Consider the following 16,079-nt stretch of genomic DNA (forward strand, 5'->3'; position numbering starts at 1 on the left):
CTGTGTTTTTTATTTTTGTTTTTATTTTTTCTACCTCAGTATTTTATTCTATTGTATTTTATTGTATTCAAATATAATCTATCTATCTATCTATCTATCTATCTATCTATCTATCTATCTATCTATCTATCTATCTATCTATCAAGTAATACTGGGTTACCTTAATTACCATATTTGGCTACTAATTAATATTCAAGTATGTGGAGGAGTGCATTGTGGAACTTCCTTGATAGAGAAATAGCCTGTTCATACTGTCTAAGCTTCATACTGAGTTCAAGAATTTCAACAATGACACCTGATAATATATTTGTGATGTAATCTTATTATATTATGTTAATTTATATATTTTATCTTGAAATAATAAATAAATAATATCTATGTCGAAAGAAAAGTGGAAGTTGTGTCAAGGCCCGCCCCACATATAACATGAGGGTTGGACTTGAGCTGGTGACGTTAAACCTTGAGGAAGATAAGCAGATGGTATAATTTTCGTAAGTTTGTCTTGGCTGTGCACTTCTTCTGCAATACGTGAGAATGGCTGGAGGCGTGAAAAGGTTTTACGGGCTGACAGCTAAGCTGCTGTCTGGAGAATTGTTCAGTTTCTCTGCGCTGAAGGGGAAAGTTGTTCTCATTGAGAATGTCGCGTCTCTTTGAGGAACAACAACCAGGGACTACACTCAGATGAACGAGCTACACAGTCGGTATGCGGCCAAGGGACTCGTTATTCTGGGTGTTCCCTGTAATCAGTTTGGACATCAGGTAGGCCATGTGCGGATGACGCACTTTGTACAGTATTTCCATGTGGAGTTAGTTACATATTGCCTAGAATAAAATCTGTCTAGGACTCTAAAACTGCTGAAAATGTGTGTTTCTTCATCATCAGACTCGAAAAAGCCAATATATGCTTTTATAACTTGTAGTAACTACTGTTATTAAGACACTTTGAATTTGAAAGGCTTTTGAGGCTTTGTCAACAGTTTGATCTTTAGACCTCAGTGCTACTTATAAGCAGCAAAAAGCCCATGTCAAAGTGTTATAAGGCTACTTATGTTTTAAACATAAAGTAGCAGTTGTTGGTAGAGATAGAGCTTTTAAGTACTTTACTGTATATACTGTTGGGTAATAGTACAAAGGTAAGCGCTATAACAACGCCTTGTGTGTTATGATTTAATCATAGATTAAAAATTTTAATCTGAAAAGTAACCAGTAAATGCAGCTTGCAGAGAAATGTAGGGAGCAAAATGAGTCCCTCTGAAGTGGATAGATAAAGTGATATTAAGTGGAAATACACACGTACGTTCAGCAGTTGGCTGAAAACCTCACGTGTTTTTTAATCATCTTATACTCTGCATCCATAATGTATTTGATGTTTCTGTCTTTTTTATAACAGGAGAACTGCAAGAATGAGGAAATCCTGAACTCTCTGAAGTATGTCCGTCCAGGGAATGGGTTCGAACCAAAGTTCCAGATCCTTGAGAAGGTGAATGTGAATGGAAAGGATGCCCACCCCTTATTTGTCTTTCTGAAGGACAAGCTTCGATTCCCCAGCGACGATGCCATGGCTCTCATGAATGATCCACAGTGCATCATTTGGAGTCCCGTCTGTAGGAACGACGTCTCCTGGAACTTTGAGAAGTTCCTGGTCGGTCCTGATGGCGAGCCCTATAAGCGCTACAGCAGAAATTTCCTCACCATTGATATTGAGCCAGATATTAAAGAGCTACTTGGGAAGATCAAATAAAAGTGCACTGACTAGCTATTAAAGATATTCTTTTATCATGTTTTTCTACCTTCAGAGTTGAAGTCAGTTGCAACACTCCTGTGTTTGTGATATTTCCAGTATAGTACACTGTGGTTGTTTAGCCTTTTTACTTAATGAAGACACTTCTTGAAACCATTTTTGTGAGAGGAGTTTCTGATGAAGCTGTAAAAGACTGACTTTGCCACTGTGTATAACTCATATCACAAATATTGTCATTGGCTACACTTAATAAACAATGAATGTCATTTAAAGTGCTACTGTCATTTGTATTAAGTGGATTAAAACACATAAATGAAATCATTTAGCCAGTTTGATATTAGAAATTTAGACTAATTGTGGTTAGTGTTGACTTCTTGTCAAAGTATATACAGTATGGGTAACAGCCCAAATTTTGGCAACACTGGAGTTGTTTTTCAATCGCAAATGGAAACTTTGGTGTACACCAGCCCAAAATGCTTTCAGTTAACTATCTGAATAGCAGAGGTGGAATACATTTACTCAAGTACTTAAGCACTTACACTTACCAACAATTCAAAGGCTTTTTACTCCATTTTGACTAATTGCTGCTTTGCTAATTGAGATGGAAAATATAATAATAAAATAAAAATAAAACATGACGTATTATGAAATGTTTAGATAAGAGTGGACATTTACAAGCTAGCAGTGTATGACGCAGTTAAAATAAGCTGCAACATTTAAGTGGCGTTTACACATGAATGCACTAATAACTATTCAATAACATGATTGTTCTCAAGTCAAGTCAACTTTATTATCAACGCTGCCATATGTACAGGACAGAGAGTTGAAATTGCGTTTCCCTCTTATTCCAGTGCAAACAACAATAAACATGAAATATAAAATATAAGTAAAAGATGTAAAAAAAAATATATAGAAAATAAAAATATAATTTTATTCTCGGATGTCTTTTAGCTTCCTGCAATGAGTTGTATAATATGTACTTTTACTTTTTTTCCCTACTTTTTTTTTCTAAACTTTATTTATTGTATGTTGGTCGTTTTCAATAAACAATACATGATGAACACAACAAACAATAACAAACCTTCCAATTCCTTCCCACCCTCTCTTAACCAACAGTTCTCTCGGAGGAAAAAGGGTAATTAAGTCCATAAGAAAAGAAAAATAAATAGATAGTATGTACTTTTACTTTTAATACTTTAGCAAGGCCTATATGTTGATGGTAGTGATTAAAAGTATTTCTACCCGGTGGTGTTACCTTTATTTTATTTTATTGTATTGCTACCTTTATTTAGTAACAGTAAGTGAGTATATCTGAATAGTATCTAACTCTGTCTAATGTAACTTGTGACGTTAGGGGTGCGTACTCCTGTGTTATTTAAAACTCCTGCATGACTTGTATGAATTATTTACACCCGGTCACAAACAGTGACACTGTCCGTCTGCTCGCCGCTTCCTGCATGATCGCAGCAGGAGGTGGGGGTGCTATCCTTTGATTGAACGCTACGCCAAGCTGCGATATCCACAAACATGGCTGGCCAGGAAGATCCAGTGCAAAGAGAGATTCACCAGGATTGGGCGAATCGAGAGTATATAGAAGTAATTACGAGCAGCATCAAAAAAATCGCCGACTTTCTGAATTCATTTGGTGAGTGGGAGAGATATCAGGTTAGCTTAGCTGAGCTAGCATTTGGTGTTGATGTTTTCAATGGCCACTCCCAGTTAGCATGTAGCAGTTAGCTTCGTGTTGCTGTCACTGTTTCCTCTTAGTTTCATCTTTATGTTTATTGTCTTTGCCTGTTAACTCTGTCACCGACCTGACGTTTGTCAAAGCATCAAAAAAGACGATTAAAAATCAAAGTGTTCAGGCAGTTAATGGCAGTTGGGCCTGTTATTAACATAACAGCAGCAGCAGCTACATTAACAATGATGTTTTCACACTTATTGTTTTCAGTAACGATGGTGTTGTGTATGTTTTAGCTGTGAACAAACGTTGTGATTGTCTGCATCGACAAACAACGCCCCGTGTTATGAAATGCCACGACTATAACATGTTAAAATACCGACTCATCATCCGCAGATATGTCGTGTCGATCCCGCTTGGCAACCCTCAACGAGAAGCTGACAGCGCTGGAAAGGAGAATTGAATATATCGAGGCGAGGGTGAGTAAAGTGCATTGTGTTATAACTGTTGCATGAAGCCTTATAAAGGTCTTTTGATTTACATATTGTGTAGTTCACTGTTACTTTGCTTTTATTTTACTGTTACTGTTATTTATATAGTGTTAAACAGTGTATAGTATAGTTTTTTCTTAGGATTTTACTATCCAACCTCTATAGCAGTGGTTCTTAACCTTGTTGGAGGTACCGAACCCCACCAGTTTCATATGCTCATTCACCGAACCCTTCTTTAGTAAAAAATAAAATATGGTGCACAAAATGAACCGTGCATTAACATCACCTTGTTCAAATAACAAAACCAACACAGTGCATGAACTCACAACAACTTACCTCAGTGTGACTTCTGCTGTTGCCTTTGAGAGACCAGTTCAGATATGCGTGGCTTCACCTTGGCAAGTGCCAGTCTCATGTCATTTTCACAGCAAAGTCTGTTCCTTTTTTTAGTTTTTATGTCCAGCATCCTCAAAAAAAAAACGATTGCTCACAAAGATATGTTGTAACAAATGGTATAAAAAATTCCAGGGCGGAGGCTCCACCGAACCCCTGAGACCGACTCACCGAACCCCTAGGGTTCGATCGAACCCAGGTTAAGAACCACTGCTCTATAGTGTTCAAATGTTTTTCTTGCCACTACTACTACTATCTAACTCACCGTTTGGGAGCTGCTGTAACGAACACAATTTCCCTGCAGGGATTAATTTCTGGTTCTGATTCTGAATATGTATTTCATTACAGGTGACAAAAGGAGAGACCTTGACCTAGAGCTCATCATGGAGGTTCATAGCGTCCTAGAGCTACCTGCCCATCCCATCCCTCCCACCCACCCTGAATTTTTTGGAAGAAGTGTGATGGTTTCCACCCTCCTTTTTTTGGGGACCATTTTTATATTATATGGCTTTTGTGTTGTTTTATCTCATGACACATTTGTACAGAATATATGGGGATAGTCTTGGGGCGTCAGTGACTCAAGTGTCATCAATGTTACGAAACAAAAACAAAACCTCCATAATTATTTGGTTTTAAAACATATTGTGGAACTCGATTATGGAAACTGGTATCTGCACAACTTGTTGACCGTCTTGTGTTGTATACGGTGTCATCGCATCAGAGATTTATAAAAAAAAAAAGGGGGGAACATTCTCGTGTGCCAAGTTGAACAAGTAATTGTGTAGTCATCTTTAATAAGGACCTGCTTGTACAGTGAACTGTTTGGTGATGTTTCAGGATTTAAATACTGTAATAAATGATAAACAATGTGTTTCATGTTGTAGCTTGTCTTGGTGACATTCAGCTTCTTCTTTTTTTACCAGTTATGTTTACAGAAGGAAATTGGGTGTAGCTCTCAAGATATTTCAAAAGCATAAACAACTTCATGGGGAAGACGTAAATATAGGGATAGAGATAAACAAAACAGTAGTAACTACATACAGTATAGCAGTATATTCTTCTCCTTTCGCCACAGCGAATCAGTTGCCTCCATCTAACCCTCTCTTCTGCATCCTCTTCTCTTACACCAACTAGCTTCATGTCCTCTTTCACTGCATCCATAAACCTCCTCTTTGGTTTTCCTCTAGGCCTCCTGTCTGGCAGTTCAAAACTCAGCATCCTTCTACCAATATATTCACTATCTCTCCTCTGGACATGTCCGAACCACCTCAGTCTGGCCTCTCTGACTTTATCTCCAAAACCTCTAACGTGCTGTCCCTCTGATGTACTCATTCCTGATCCTATCCATCTTGGTCACTCCCAAAGAGAACCTCATCATCTTCACACACACGTTATGAATATGAATAGGTTACATAGAGATAGAAGCATATCTATATATCACTTAATTTTACACAAATGACAAAAGAAGAGATCTAGTTGTGTGTTACTTCACAGACAAAAGGCTGGACTCTATTTTATATCCTGCAAGTTATCATAAAGGCTGAAGTGAGTTAAACCTTCAGATCAGACACTATGATACAACATACCAGTCATATGAACTTGACTGACATTGATGATTTTGTGTAGAAAACATAATAAATAATCAAACAGGAGTAGCAGGATTTATTATGGGACCAGATTGAATTTTCTATGGAAGTTACAAAAGTAACACTTTTATTTTAGGAGGGGTTTAACCTTCTGAACGCCTGGTGTCAAATTACTATTACTAATTAAATATTGGTTTTTACATTTAAAGTATGTAAATAAAGACAAAATAATTAAAGTGTGGTGCACAGTAAAATGGCGGACTTCATCAGGTTGTGTTTGCCCGCAGTTTAGCCTTTCAGGCAAGCATATCTAACTCAACGACGGTATGTCTTCTTTGGCATAAGCATACAGACAATCCCATCTATTGTCACGACGCACATCTTAATCTCATGTTGTGTCAACCTAAACAGAACCGACTACCGAGACCGGTCGGGCAACCAGACACAAAGAGCCGAGTTTTGCCTGTGAGTCAAACTCAGGGGCGTACTACCCCAGCATGCACCGGGTTTATACAGCAATGCATGCTGGGACAAAGAAGGTGTCGTCGTAGTGTTGTGAAAGTCGTCGGACGTGAGATGAATTTTCTTGCCCACAGTCAACAAACATCGTTTTATTAAACTACTAGTTTGTGATAACTTCGTGTTAATAACAAACTACACCGGTGAGTTACTGAGATAACGTCAGAGTAACGTCAAAACGGGTTTCACACAAGTTAACCTACGCCTTGTTGCTAACGATAGTCCGGCTCCATGTTATGCTTCACAACCATGTTGTTGTGCTCGCTGCAGTATATCTATATATAAAACCTACACGTAGAGTAGCTGTAAAGTGTCTTTCGCGTTGTAATAAAGCGAAACACGCTGTAACAGAACAAAATTCAAACTCTTGACTTGTGCTTTTGTTTTGTTTTAGGGACCGTGTGTGCGCAATAAGGCGAAATGGGAGCCGATAAAAGGTGAGTACACGTAGAGCAGCGGCGCCATGGTAGGTGCGGCTGTTTTATTTAACACTTTGTATTTGTCCTCACAGGGTGAGAGAGAGATGTGTGCTAGCGTTTAATGCATTCACAATGTCTGCGTGTAACTTTAGTGCCGTCACATGAATAATGCATTACTTATTTCCGGAGCCCGGGTCATTTCAGTAAACACTTGTGGGATGTGTAACCTAAAAAATTCTCACTTCATCTCCCAGCCTTTGTTTCTCTTAAAGCTAAATCTGGAGAGCAGTCTCTTTAAAAAATAATAATAATAATCTGTCATGCCGGATATTACATAGAAATGTATTTGGCGCCCTTGGATTGACGACCGAAACTTAAATACTAAACTGTCTCATCAGAGTTAAAGCATCTTAAGAAAGAAAGAGAGAGAGAGAATAGATTGTAATGTTAATTTTCAGAGAAAGTGGCTCATTGAATCATCGAAAACAATTTTGAATGAACAGGACAGGACCCTGTCCATACCCAAATCCATGACAACCATCTCCGGATCTGCCCCTGCCTCTCTCAGTGTCTTACTAAAGGCTCACGTCCCGACCAGGGCGTTACGCTCCGCTCATACAAACCGTCTAGTTGTACCCTCACCTCTCGCAAAGCTCTCTCTAAACTCTTCTCTGTGGTTGTCCCCAAATGGTGGAATGACCTACCAACGACTACAAGAACAGCAACATCCCTTTCTACCTTTAAAAAAACTTGTAAAAACCTTTCTCTTTCGAGACTGCCTCCCTGCCTAACAAAACTAACAACTACTCTGTGCTCCTTTACACCTTTGTCAGCTTATGTCCTCCTCTGTAAGTCGCTTTGGATAAAAGTGTCTGCTAAATGCAATGTAATGTAATGCCCAGCAGATCAGCCTCTCTCTAAAATTAGTTTGTGTGTTGTTTATTTACTTTCCTGACATGTAGATGCAATCATCACTATAAATATTGAAGCATTTCAGTGATTCACAACAACGCTTATTTCATTTGTATAATGTTTTAAAAAGGAATTACATGGCGATCTGATTCAAACAATAGTTTTCATTGAATCATATTCTAAGAAATACTCTGCAATAGTTTGTGCTGATGTCTTACTTTGCCTTTCAATGTCCTCCTGAATAGGATTAGTCGCACAGAACGTAGCGGTAGGTATGGCTCTGACCAATCGCGTGATGAATCGGAATGGCGGGACAGACGCGACAGCAGGGACCAAGAGCGGGATCATAACATGCGCCGCTGGGGTGACGAGAGACGTAGTGATCGTTTTGAAGGAGATCGTCGAGGATCAAGAGACAGTCCAGAGGTAGTTATTCTAATTTCAAGTGACTTATTGGTGTTATGATGTTTTAATAAAATTACTTAACATCCACACTTTTTTTTTTTGTACAGCAAAGAGAAAGGAAACGACGCAACAGTGATAGATCAGAAGATGGTTATCACTCCGATGGCGACTACCCAGAGCAGGATTACAGAAGGGAGCCTGGAGAAGAGAAGAAGAGCAAGACTATCATGCTCTGGGGTCTGTCTCCTCATGTCAGTGAGGATGATGTAAGTCTAGTTTGTTTTTTGTTTTGTTTTTCTGCAGTTTTTCAACTTCTTTTGTCATTAGTTGTATGTGTATGCACCTCTTCTCTAAGATGAAAATGGTTTTGAATTGTTCCATCTGCATTTTGTTATTCAGATTCGTTTTGCCATAGACCAACTGGAGGGACCGCAGCCCGTGGATGTCAGGCTGATGAAAAAGAAAACAGGTGAGAACCAGATATTTGATGGACCTCGACCTCTCCCCCGTCTTTGACCATAGGGCCAATCTGCTTCCGTTCAGACCCATTTTCCCATAGCAAAGAGAGAATTGTATCAAGTTACTTAAAAAGAGATTTAAAATGTTGATTTAAGACTTATCATTTCAGTTCATTGTGGATCTTTTTTTTAAGGTAAGTAAGAACAGCAATGGCAATTTTGAGAAAGTCAATTGACAGACACACTTTGTTGTTAAGTGTGAATCAAACTGTGGTGTTCAGCTGGATTTCTTGCTATGGTAAAACTCCTATGGAGTGGCCTATTGTGTACCAAACAGGGCCTGGGTCATGAAGCAGTTTGTGGAAGAGTTTGAATAATATGCCCATGGACTCTTAACTAACACGCCTCCCGTCTATATTTGAATGCTGTCTCTAGGTATAAGCCGTGGTTTCGCCTTCGTGGACTTTTATCACTTGCAAGATGCTACCCGATGGATGGAGACCAATCAGGTTGCTTCACAATCGCCAAGTCTAGTTTTAATCTTGGGGATCTGGAAAAATAACCCAAACGGCAACCAAAGTGCATTGAATAAGTAGTGTGGAAACTGTACAGATCTTTTTGGAGGAAAAAAAAACTAATGGATACTAAAAAAAAAAAGAATTTTATAGAATAATATATGATTATATTTATTTTACATATCTTAATGTAAATAGTTAATTGGAATAGCAGTAGCATCAAAGCTGCAGATTCTCCTTAATAAATCTGCATTTAAGATAATGAACACACTATTTTCACCATGCTGATGGTATTAATGATATTTCAAGGTTGTATCTAAGCTCAGACTTTTTTTTGTTTTGTTTGTATGGTTTGTTTTTTGTCTGTTCCTTAGTAGATTAGATGGGATTTTTTCAATCATACCTTCTTTTTTTTTTTTAAAGAGGTCAAATATGTCTGTTAGGGTTGTTAGGGCACATTGTACACTCTGCTCCAGCTCAGCCTGGGCACTCGGGTCCCAAACACCTAAAGAACCCTGCATACATCATGCTCACATAAACATCATGTGCCTGTCTTGTCTTTAACACAAAGGCTATCTGTTGGGGGTCCCTCTCCCCCATCTCTCCCTTCCAACACTGCTTGCTCTATTGATGAGATCGATGCTTGCCAAGAATACTTGACTGATTTTCGTCATCCTCTTTCAGAAACGTCTGACCATCCAAGGAAAAAGCGTGGACATGCACTACAGCCACCCCAGAAACAAGTACGAAGACTGGCTCTGCAACACTGTAAGTTAATGATCTGTCTTGGTTTCATGGCCACATTATCCAAACAATGCTACTACACAACACCTCATACACATACACACAGGCCTGTAAGTTGATATGATAGGTCTGTGCATTACAATTGTTGCAGTCCTGTTAGCTCATATTATGGTACACCTGCATTTGGCTAAGCGGTAAAGGTTAGGTTGTGTCTCAGGTAAGTATGGTATGCTGCACCAATATAGATTGCCTGTTTTCTGAGGCAGCACTGTTCAGGGCTTTAGTAGGTGTATAATAAAAATGATGTGAACGGTTACTTGCAGTGTGGCCTGTACAATTTCCGGAGGAGGCTGAAGTGCTTCAGGTGTGGAGCAGCCAAAGCTGGTAAGTAGTTAAATCAACAAGAGGCCACTGACTGCAGACATCCGGCCAGCCTGGGTCAACAGAGCTTGGATGCAACGCAAAGTTTGTGTTGTTGTCACTCTGTCAGATGTAGGCAAAGTGCATAGATGGGAAACAGCATGCATTTTTTCCCCCTTGCTACCTGACAATACATGGGGACAAAACACAACACATGATGGAGTTTATGAAATAGGCTATGAAATAAGCTTTTTGACGTAAACACTGAGTCATTTTTAGCACAGGTTTTTACACAGATCACTTACTCATTTCCAGTTCTTTGATTAAAAGAACCGTTCTGAAGGTTATGTTAATGCACCTCTTACTTCTCTGTGATTCTCTCAACAGAAAGTGAAACCAGCAATCACACTGGAGTCTCTGAAACTCAACCCACTGGAGATTTCTATGGCGACAGTAAGGACATCTCTTTCAAACATGCAGTGTCCCACATAACCAATATCCTTATCCATGATAGGTCGTTCTGACATATAGGTTTTTGTCCCCGTACAGCAATCATCCTGAGAAATATAGCAGCAATGACCACCGTGGAAGCCATCATGACAGCCCTGGCACCATATGCTAATCTTTCTTCAAACAACATTCGCCTCATCAAGGACAAGCAGACAGGCCAGAACAGAGGCTTTGCCTTTGTACAGCTGTCCTCTCCTCTGGTAAAGCTTTCTTCAACATATAGAGATAAACATTGTCACAATTTACTGTTTTCAGTGTAAGACACTTAAAATGTAACATTCCTACTTTTTACAGGAGGCATCTCAGCTGCTGACCATCTTACAGGGACTGCAGCCACCTCTAAAACTGGATGGGAAAACAATCGGGGTGGATTACGCTAAGAGTGCTAGAAAGTGAGTATAATCGTGTAATATGTGACTTGGCTTTCTTTAATTTTCTTGACAAATCTTATGTGTTTTTCTCTAAACGGCCTGTTTTGAAATAGAGAGTCAGACACTCTCAGGATAAAAATGGAAGTAAACGGTTTCTCTCCTTCTCGCCTGTTTTTAGGGACCTTTTGCTACCTGATGGAAATCGTGTCAGTGCCTTCTCAGTGGCCAGCACAGCCATTGCTGCAGCCCAGTGGTCCTCGAGTCAGGTAGGCACATTTTCTGCCAACATCCCCTTTGTTTATTATCAATATTAATGTCAATGTAACAGACTCATAACCCATGATTTACCTTTTCAGCCACAGCAGAGCTCAGATGGAATGTCAGAATACAGCTACCTGCAAGAGGGCTACACTCCAATGTCACAGGTTAGAACATGACGCTGCACCTGTATATCATAACACTGTCTTTTAAAATTGAGACAATTTTACACTGGCTGGTATCTACATCTCCTGTATCTTTGGAACAAAAGCAGACTTGGGTGAGGCAGTTTACCACCACTGGAGCTTAAAAATGTAATATTTTAAGAAATGTTTTTTTTTCTTTTTGCTGCAATAGGACTACCAGACATACTATCAGCAGGGAGCAGGAGCCAGCACCTCTCAGGGAAATGGGATTCTAGGAGGTATGAGCTGCTTTCACCTCTTGTATGAATACTGGTACAATTACTGACCATTTATTATGTAGAGTTATTGAAAAATGAAATAACATTACAGTTATTATTTAGTCAAATCAGTGATTTTTTTACAGCCTGTTCTAACATTTGTTGATAGGTGCAACAAACAGCAATAGTCAAGTTGATCAATCCTGCTATTAGAAGCAATCAGCTTGATTCAAAACAATGTAATAAATGTTTGTTTTCACAATGATTTTTTTTTCCAAATAACCACGGCTTTGCTTTTCTATTTTAGCTGCCCCTGGTGTGAAGATTGTTCCAACTGCAGCTGGAGTAGTAATCTCACAGACTGCACAGGTCTACCAGCCCCATATAATTGTGCAGCCTGCCGTCCAGGTATTGTACACATTTTTCTTAATTTTCTAAGTACCATTATTTAAATGTATGTTGCAACAAACTCTAAATGAGAACTACATTGATTGCAGGCTTTGCCACTTGCCCAGCATTTGGAGGCAAAACCCCTCACTGGACATCTTTCAGGCATTGAAGCTGCATCTGTGCCGGTTCCCCCAGTAGCTGCTGCAACTGTTACTGCAGCCAGTACACTTATAGCATCAGGACAGACAGCTGACACCAGCACTGGTATGAGCACACAAGATCCTATAAAACCTGTCCTGTTGAAGTGTGATGTGCATCAAGAGAAAATCCTCTGGAGGTCACTGTCATAAGAGAGAATAAGCCATGACTAGCTTTAAATGATATGACTGACCAGCCATATGAACCGTGCAGCAGTACCTGAGATGTATTACTTATTAATTACTGATAAAGCGTAGTTGTAAGATCTTTAAAATGCATGACATCTGCAGGTTTCTGCTTGTAGACTTTTATGTGACAGTGTACAAATGATGTAGATTTTTGTTTTGGGAATAAATTCAACGCAACTTTTGCACAACAGTTTCAGAACTCATAAGACTTCTAGAGTAGTTGTCTAATGACTTTGTGTTTTATAATTAACAGGCCATCCTGATACGTCCACCTATCAATATGATGAGTCATCTGGCTACTATTATGATCCACAAACTGGCCTCTACTATGACCCAAACACTCATGTAAGTAGTACACAAGCACTGTGTGCATTGCTTGGTTTTCTGTCCTGTTGGTGAGAGTCATGGGAGTTGATATTGTGTTAATAATGTGCATTGGTGTTCATGTCTTTTCAGTATTTCTACAACTCTCAGACCCAGCAGTATCTCTACTGGGACAATGAAAAACAGACATACGTACCTGCCCCAAGCGATGTAAATGCTGGACAGAGCGATAACGCAGTAGGCGGCAAAGAACCTAAAGAAGCCAAGGAGAAAAAGGAAAAACCCAAAAGCAAGACTGCTCAGCAGGTATTATAATATGAATTCTACATCAGTGCAGCATTTTCTGTTGTGCTTTTGTTCTGAATATCTTTTATCTTTTATTTCTGAGTCCTTTTTAAATCGGATCCTTTATCTGTTTGATTCTTCCAGATTGCTAAAGACATGGAACGGTGGGCTAAAACTCTCAACAAGCAGAAAGAGAATTTCAAGAGTAGCTTTCAGCCTATTAGTCAAGAAGAGAGGAAGGAGGCAGCAGCTGCAGATGCTGGCTATATACTATTTGAAAAGAAGGTAATCTAATAGGATTATGATCCAGGAAGCTTTCAGACTTGAATATCTCAAATGGGTTGATTGATTTTTATCCTTTTTATTTATTTAGCAGGCAGGAAGTCTAGACAGACTAATGCCAGAGATGCCAAGGTACCCCGAAGAGGAACAACCAACTACCTCGACCAACACTTCCAAGGTGAGTTATTTCTGCATCATTTAAATATAAATGTATGCTTCCAGTTATGGCTTCAGGTGCTTTTTGTGTTAGTGTTGTTTTTACACCTGCCTCTGTTTATCCACTGTGTGGTTAGTGTGGCCTTGTGGCAGCCTACAGTGGAGACAGTGACCCCGAGGAGGCAGTAGCAGAGCCTGATAGTGGTGACGGAGTCCAGGACAAGCTGACAGACTGGTCAAAGTTGGCCTGCTTGCTGTGTAGGAGACAGTTTCCTAACAAAGAGGGTCTCGTTCGACATCAGCAACTGTCAGACCTCCACAAGGTAACATCACACATAATGTCTTTAGGCTTGAATAGTGTCTGTCAAGAAAACCATAAGGACATTAATTCATTGAGGTAATCATTTTCTTGTTTTTGGCCTTCCCCAGAAAAATCTGGAGGTTCTCCGCAGATCCAGAATGACTGAAGCAGAGCTGGAAGAGTTGGAGAGAAAAGAGACAGAGGTTCGACTTAACGCAGAATCACCCATTTGCCAGTGAATCATTAGTTGACACGACTACATTTTAAAATTACATTTGATTTTTTTCCTTCTGGTAAATAGATGAAATATAGAGACAGGGCAGCTGAGAGGAGAGAAAAATATGGCATCCCTGAACCCCCAGCGCCCAAAAAGAAGAAATTTAACCAGGCAGCACCAGTCGTGTAAGTAACTTCATCTTAATGCACCGATTTCTATAAAATTCTGTATCAGTCAATTCACTACGGCTCTAGTTGTTACTTTTGGGTGTGTTTATTAATATAAAAATACTTAAAATGTTCCTTTTTTTTCCCCCCTTGGCAGTAACTACGAACAGCCCACTAAAGATGGTCTCAACAGTGACAATATCGGGAACAAGATGCTGCAGGCCATGGGCTGGAAGGAGGGTAAAGGTCTTGGTCGCAACCAGCAGGGCATCACTACACCAATTGAGGTATCCACAAAAATGACCTGGTGAAATCTGGTGGTTTCATTCAGCACTCATCAGTCCTAATAACTGTATATAAATCTCTAAAATCTCTTTTTTTCTCTTCAGGCACAGTTGAGAACAAAGGGAGCTGGACTTGGCACTAAAGGCACCAACTACACTCTCTCTGCTTCAGACACGTACAAAGACGCAGTCCGCAAAGCCATGTTCGCTCGCTTCACTGAATTGGAATGAGTTGTTAGTCTCAAGCTCAAATGATAGAGGATGTGAAAGAGAAATTAATTGACATGGAAAAGAGAGGTTCTCTTTTATGATTTCACTCCATGTATGATACATGATGATTGTGCCTCTTGCCATAATGGTTTAAACAAGACAATAGAATACATCTGTAATGGAGGTGTGTTAAGATAGTGACTAATATTATTTATAAATTGTACATAGGCACATTAAATTGACTTTCCTCGTTTACATATTTCTTCTGTGTTAATGCCATTTTTTTGTCTCAGCATGTTGAAGATTGTACAGTTTATATAAAAATCCTGTCTGTTTGTACAGAAAATAAAAGACATACATGATTTATGACGGTCTTTATTTCATCACATTTAACAGTGTTTGTTTAAAACCAAGTAATAAAGAATGAGGCTGTGTAATCATTACAAGATTAGAGCAGAAGATGAATCCCTCGAGTTACAGTTTTATGAGTCATGAAGTAAAAAAGCAAGAGTAGGGAAATTAAATTATCACTGTGTAAAAGTACTGATATTGAACTGATGCCCAAGGCAATTGTGTGGCAGTACCACCATGTCTTGAACTTCGAACATGTACCCTACAAAACTAGATAGAACGAGGTAATCTGCATCATTACACTATGTCCTCTAAGTGATTTCCACTGTAGATGCATTTAACCTGAATGGTTTGCAACTTTTTCCAGCTTTTCCAGAAACCTTTCAGCCATGCAGGTTCAAGAGACGGGGCAGATTAGCATTGTCTGGGTCAATCATTGACAAGTAAAATAATCAACACTACCAGCTGGAACCTGCGGAGTCCCAAAAGGTGCTATTTTTTTTAATATATATATCTTGTGTGCACAAGATGGAAAAAAACCCTTTGTGACTCTAGGGTTTCTGTAGGAGTCAGGCAAGTGTGCTTGCTGTATATTTTGCTCATGTTAACATGAAACTGTCGACCTGCTATTCCTCATCCCCTCTGTATTCACTACAATGTAGCTACATCATACTATCTCAAGAAAAGCAGTCTCTGTGCTCAGCAGTGCAGTTTTCCTGACTTCAAATTATTCTATTTGCTGTGTGCATGTTTGCCGTGTCCGTTAAGGTGTTGTAGTGAGACTGTCCTTCCACTAGAGGACACAGGTTAAAAGCTATGGGTTGACTTCAGGCTGCTGAGGTGTCCTTCAGCAAGACACCAGCTATTTTCCACTTCCAGCAATCCCATTGTTGACCTTGCACTCTAACCTTCCTGTAAAGGCAACAACCAAAATACATGTGTGAGATGACTAGATTCCAT

At 39.4% G+C, this 16,079-nt stretch overlaps 3 protein-coding genes across 4 annotated transcripts; all 3 read left to right on the top strand.

The window, feature by feature from the left end:
• Positions 1-443: 443 nt before the first annotated feature.
• On the top strand, positions 444-2,007 carry gpx1a (glutathione peroxidase 1a). The gene is made up of 2 exons (XM_010732792.3): positions 444-759; positions 1,391-2,007. The coding sequence occupies exons 1-2, from the start codon at positions 535-537 to the stop codon at positions 1,739-1,741; spliced, it is 576 nt and encodes a 191-aa protein (XP_010731094.2). The 5' UTR covers positions 444-534; the 3' UTR covers positions 1,742-2,007.
• A 1,144-nt stretch (positions 2,008-3,151) lies between these two features.
• Positions 3,152-5,175, top strand: brk1 (BRICK1 subunit of SCAR/WAVE actin nucleating complex). Its single transcript, XM_010732791.3, has 3 exons — positions 3,152-3,386; positions 3,819-3,901; positions 4,655-5,175. Exons 1-3 carry the CDS (start codon positions 3,269-3,271, stop codon positions 4,679-4,681), a joined length of 228 nt encoding a protein of 75 aa, XP_010731093.1. The 5' UTR covers positions 3,152-3,268; the 3' UTR covers positions 4,682-5,175.
• Positions 5,176-6,398: 1,223 nt separating this feature from the next.
• Positions 6,399-15,132, top strand: rbm5 (RNA binding motif protein 5). Of its 2 annotated transcripts, none has more exons than XM_010732789.3 (25): positions 6,399-6,554; positions 6,806-6,848; positions 7,988-8,168; positions 8,255-8,413; positions 8,547-8,616; positions 9,041-9,114; positions 9,805-9,888; positions 10,188-10,248; positions 10,612-10,677; positions 10,774-10,934; positions 11,029-11,126; positions 11,284-11,371; positions 11,462-11,530; positions 11,721-11,787; positions 12,074-12,174; positions 12,264-12,420; positions 12,796-12,887; positions 12,999-13,172; positions 13,296-13,436; positions 13,525-13,611; positions 13,727-13,912; positions 14,019-14,093; positions 14,192-14,292; positions 14,432-14,561; positions 14,664-15,132. In XM_010732789.3, exons 2-25 carry the CDS (start codon positions 6,832-6,834, stop codon positions 14,787-14,789), a joined length of 2,565 nt encoding a protein of 854 aa, XP_010731091.3. In that variant the 5' UTR covers positions 6,399-6,554; positions 6,806-6,831; the 3' UTR covers positions 14,790-15,132. The 2 variants fall into 2 exon arrangements, with proteins under 2 accessions (XP_010731091.3, XP_019117062.2); XM_019261517.2 differs by having other exon boundaries at positions 13,528-13,611.
• Positions 15,133-16,079: the final 947 nt, after the last annotated feature.

Source organism: Larimichthys crocea, chromosome VI (genome assembly GCF_000972845.2).
Source record: "Larimichthys crocea isolate SSNF chromosome VI, L_crocea_2.0, whole genome shotgun sequence".
NCBI classification, from domain to species: domain Eukaryota; kingdom Metazoa; phylum Chordata; class Actinopteri; family Sciaenidae; genus Larimichthys; species Larimichthys crocea.

Excerpts from the sequence above, each read along its gene's own strand:
- brk1 (XM_010732791.3), top strand. The coding sequence starts at position 3,269 with ATGGCTGGCCAGGAAGATCCAGTGCAAAGAGAGATTCACCAGGATTGG. Across the intron at positions 3,387-3,818 it reads CGACTTTCTGAATTCATTTG|ATATGTCGTGTCGATCCCGC; the intron begins GTGAGTGGGAGA and ends CATCATCCGCAG. Across the intron at positions 3,902-4,654 it reads TTGAATATATCGAGGCGAGG|GTGACAAAAGGAGAGACCTT; the intron begins GTGAGTAAAGTG and ends ATTTCATTACAG.
- rbm5 (XM_010732789.3), top strand. Across the intron at positions 11,127-11,283 it reads TACGCTAAGAGTGCTAGAAA|GGACCTTTTGCTACCTGATG; the intron begins GTGAGTATAATC and ends GCCTGTTTTTAG. Across the intron at positions 13,173-13,295 it reads AAAGCAAGACTGCTCAGCAG|ATTGCTAAAGACATGGAACG; the intron begins GTATTATAATAT and ends TGATTCTTCCAG.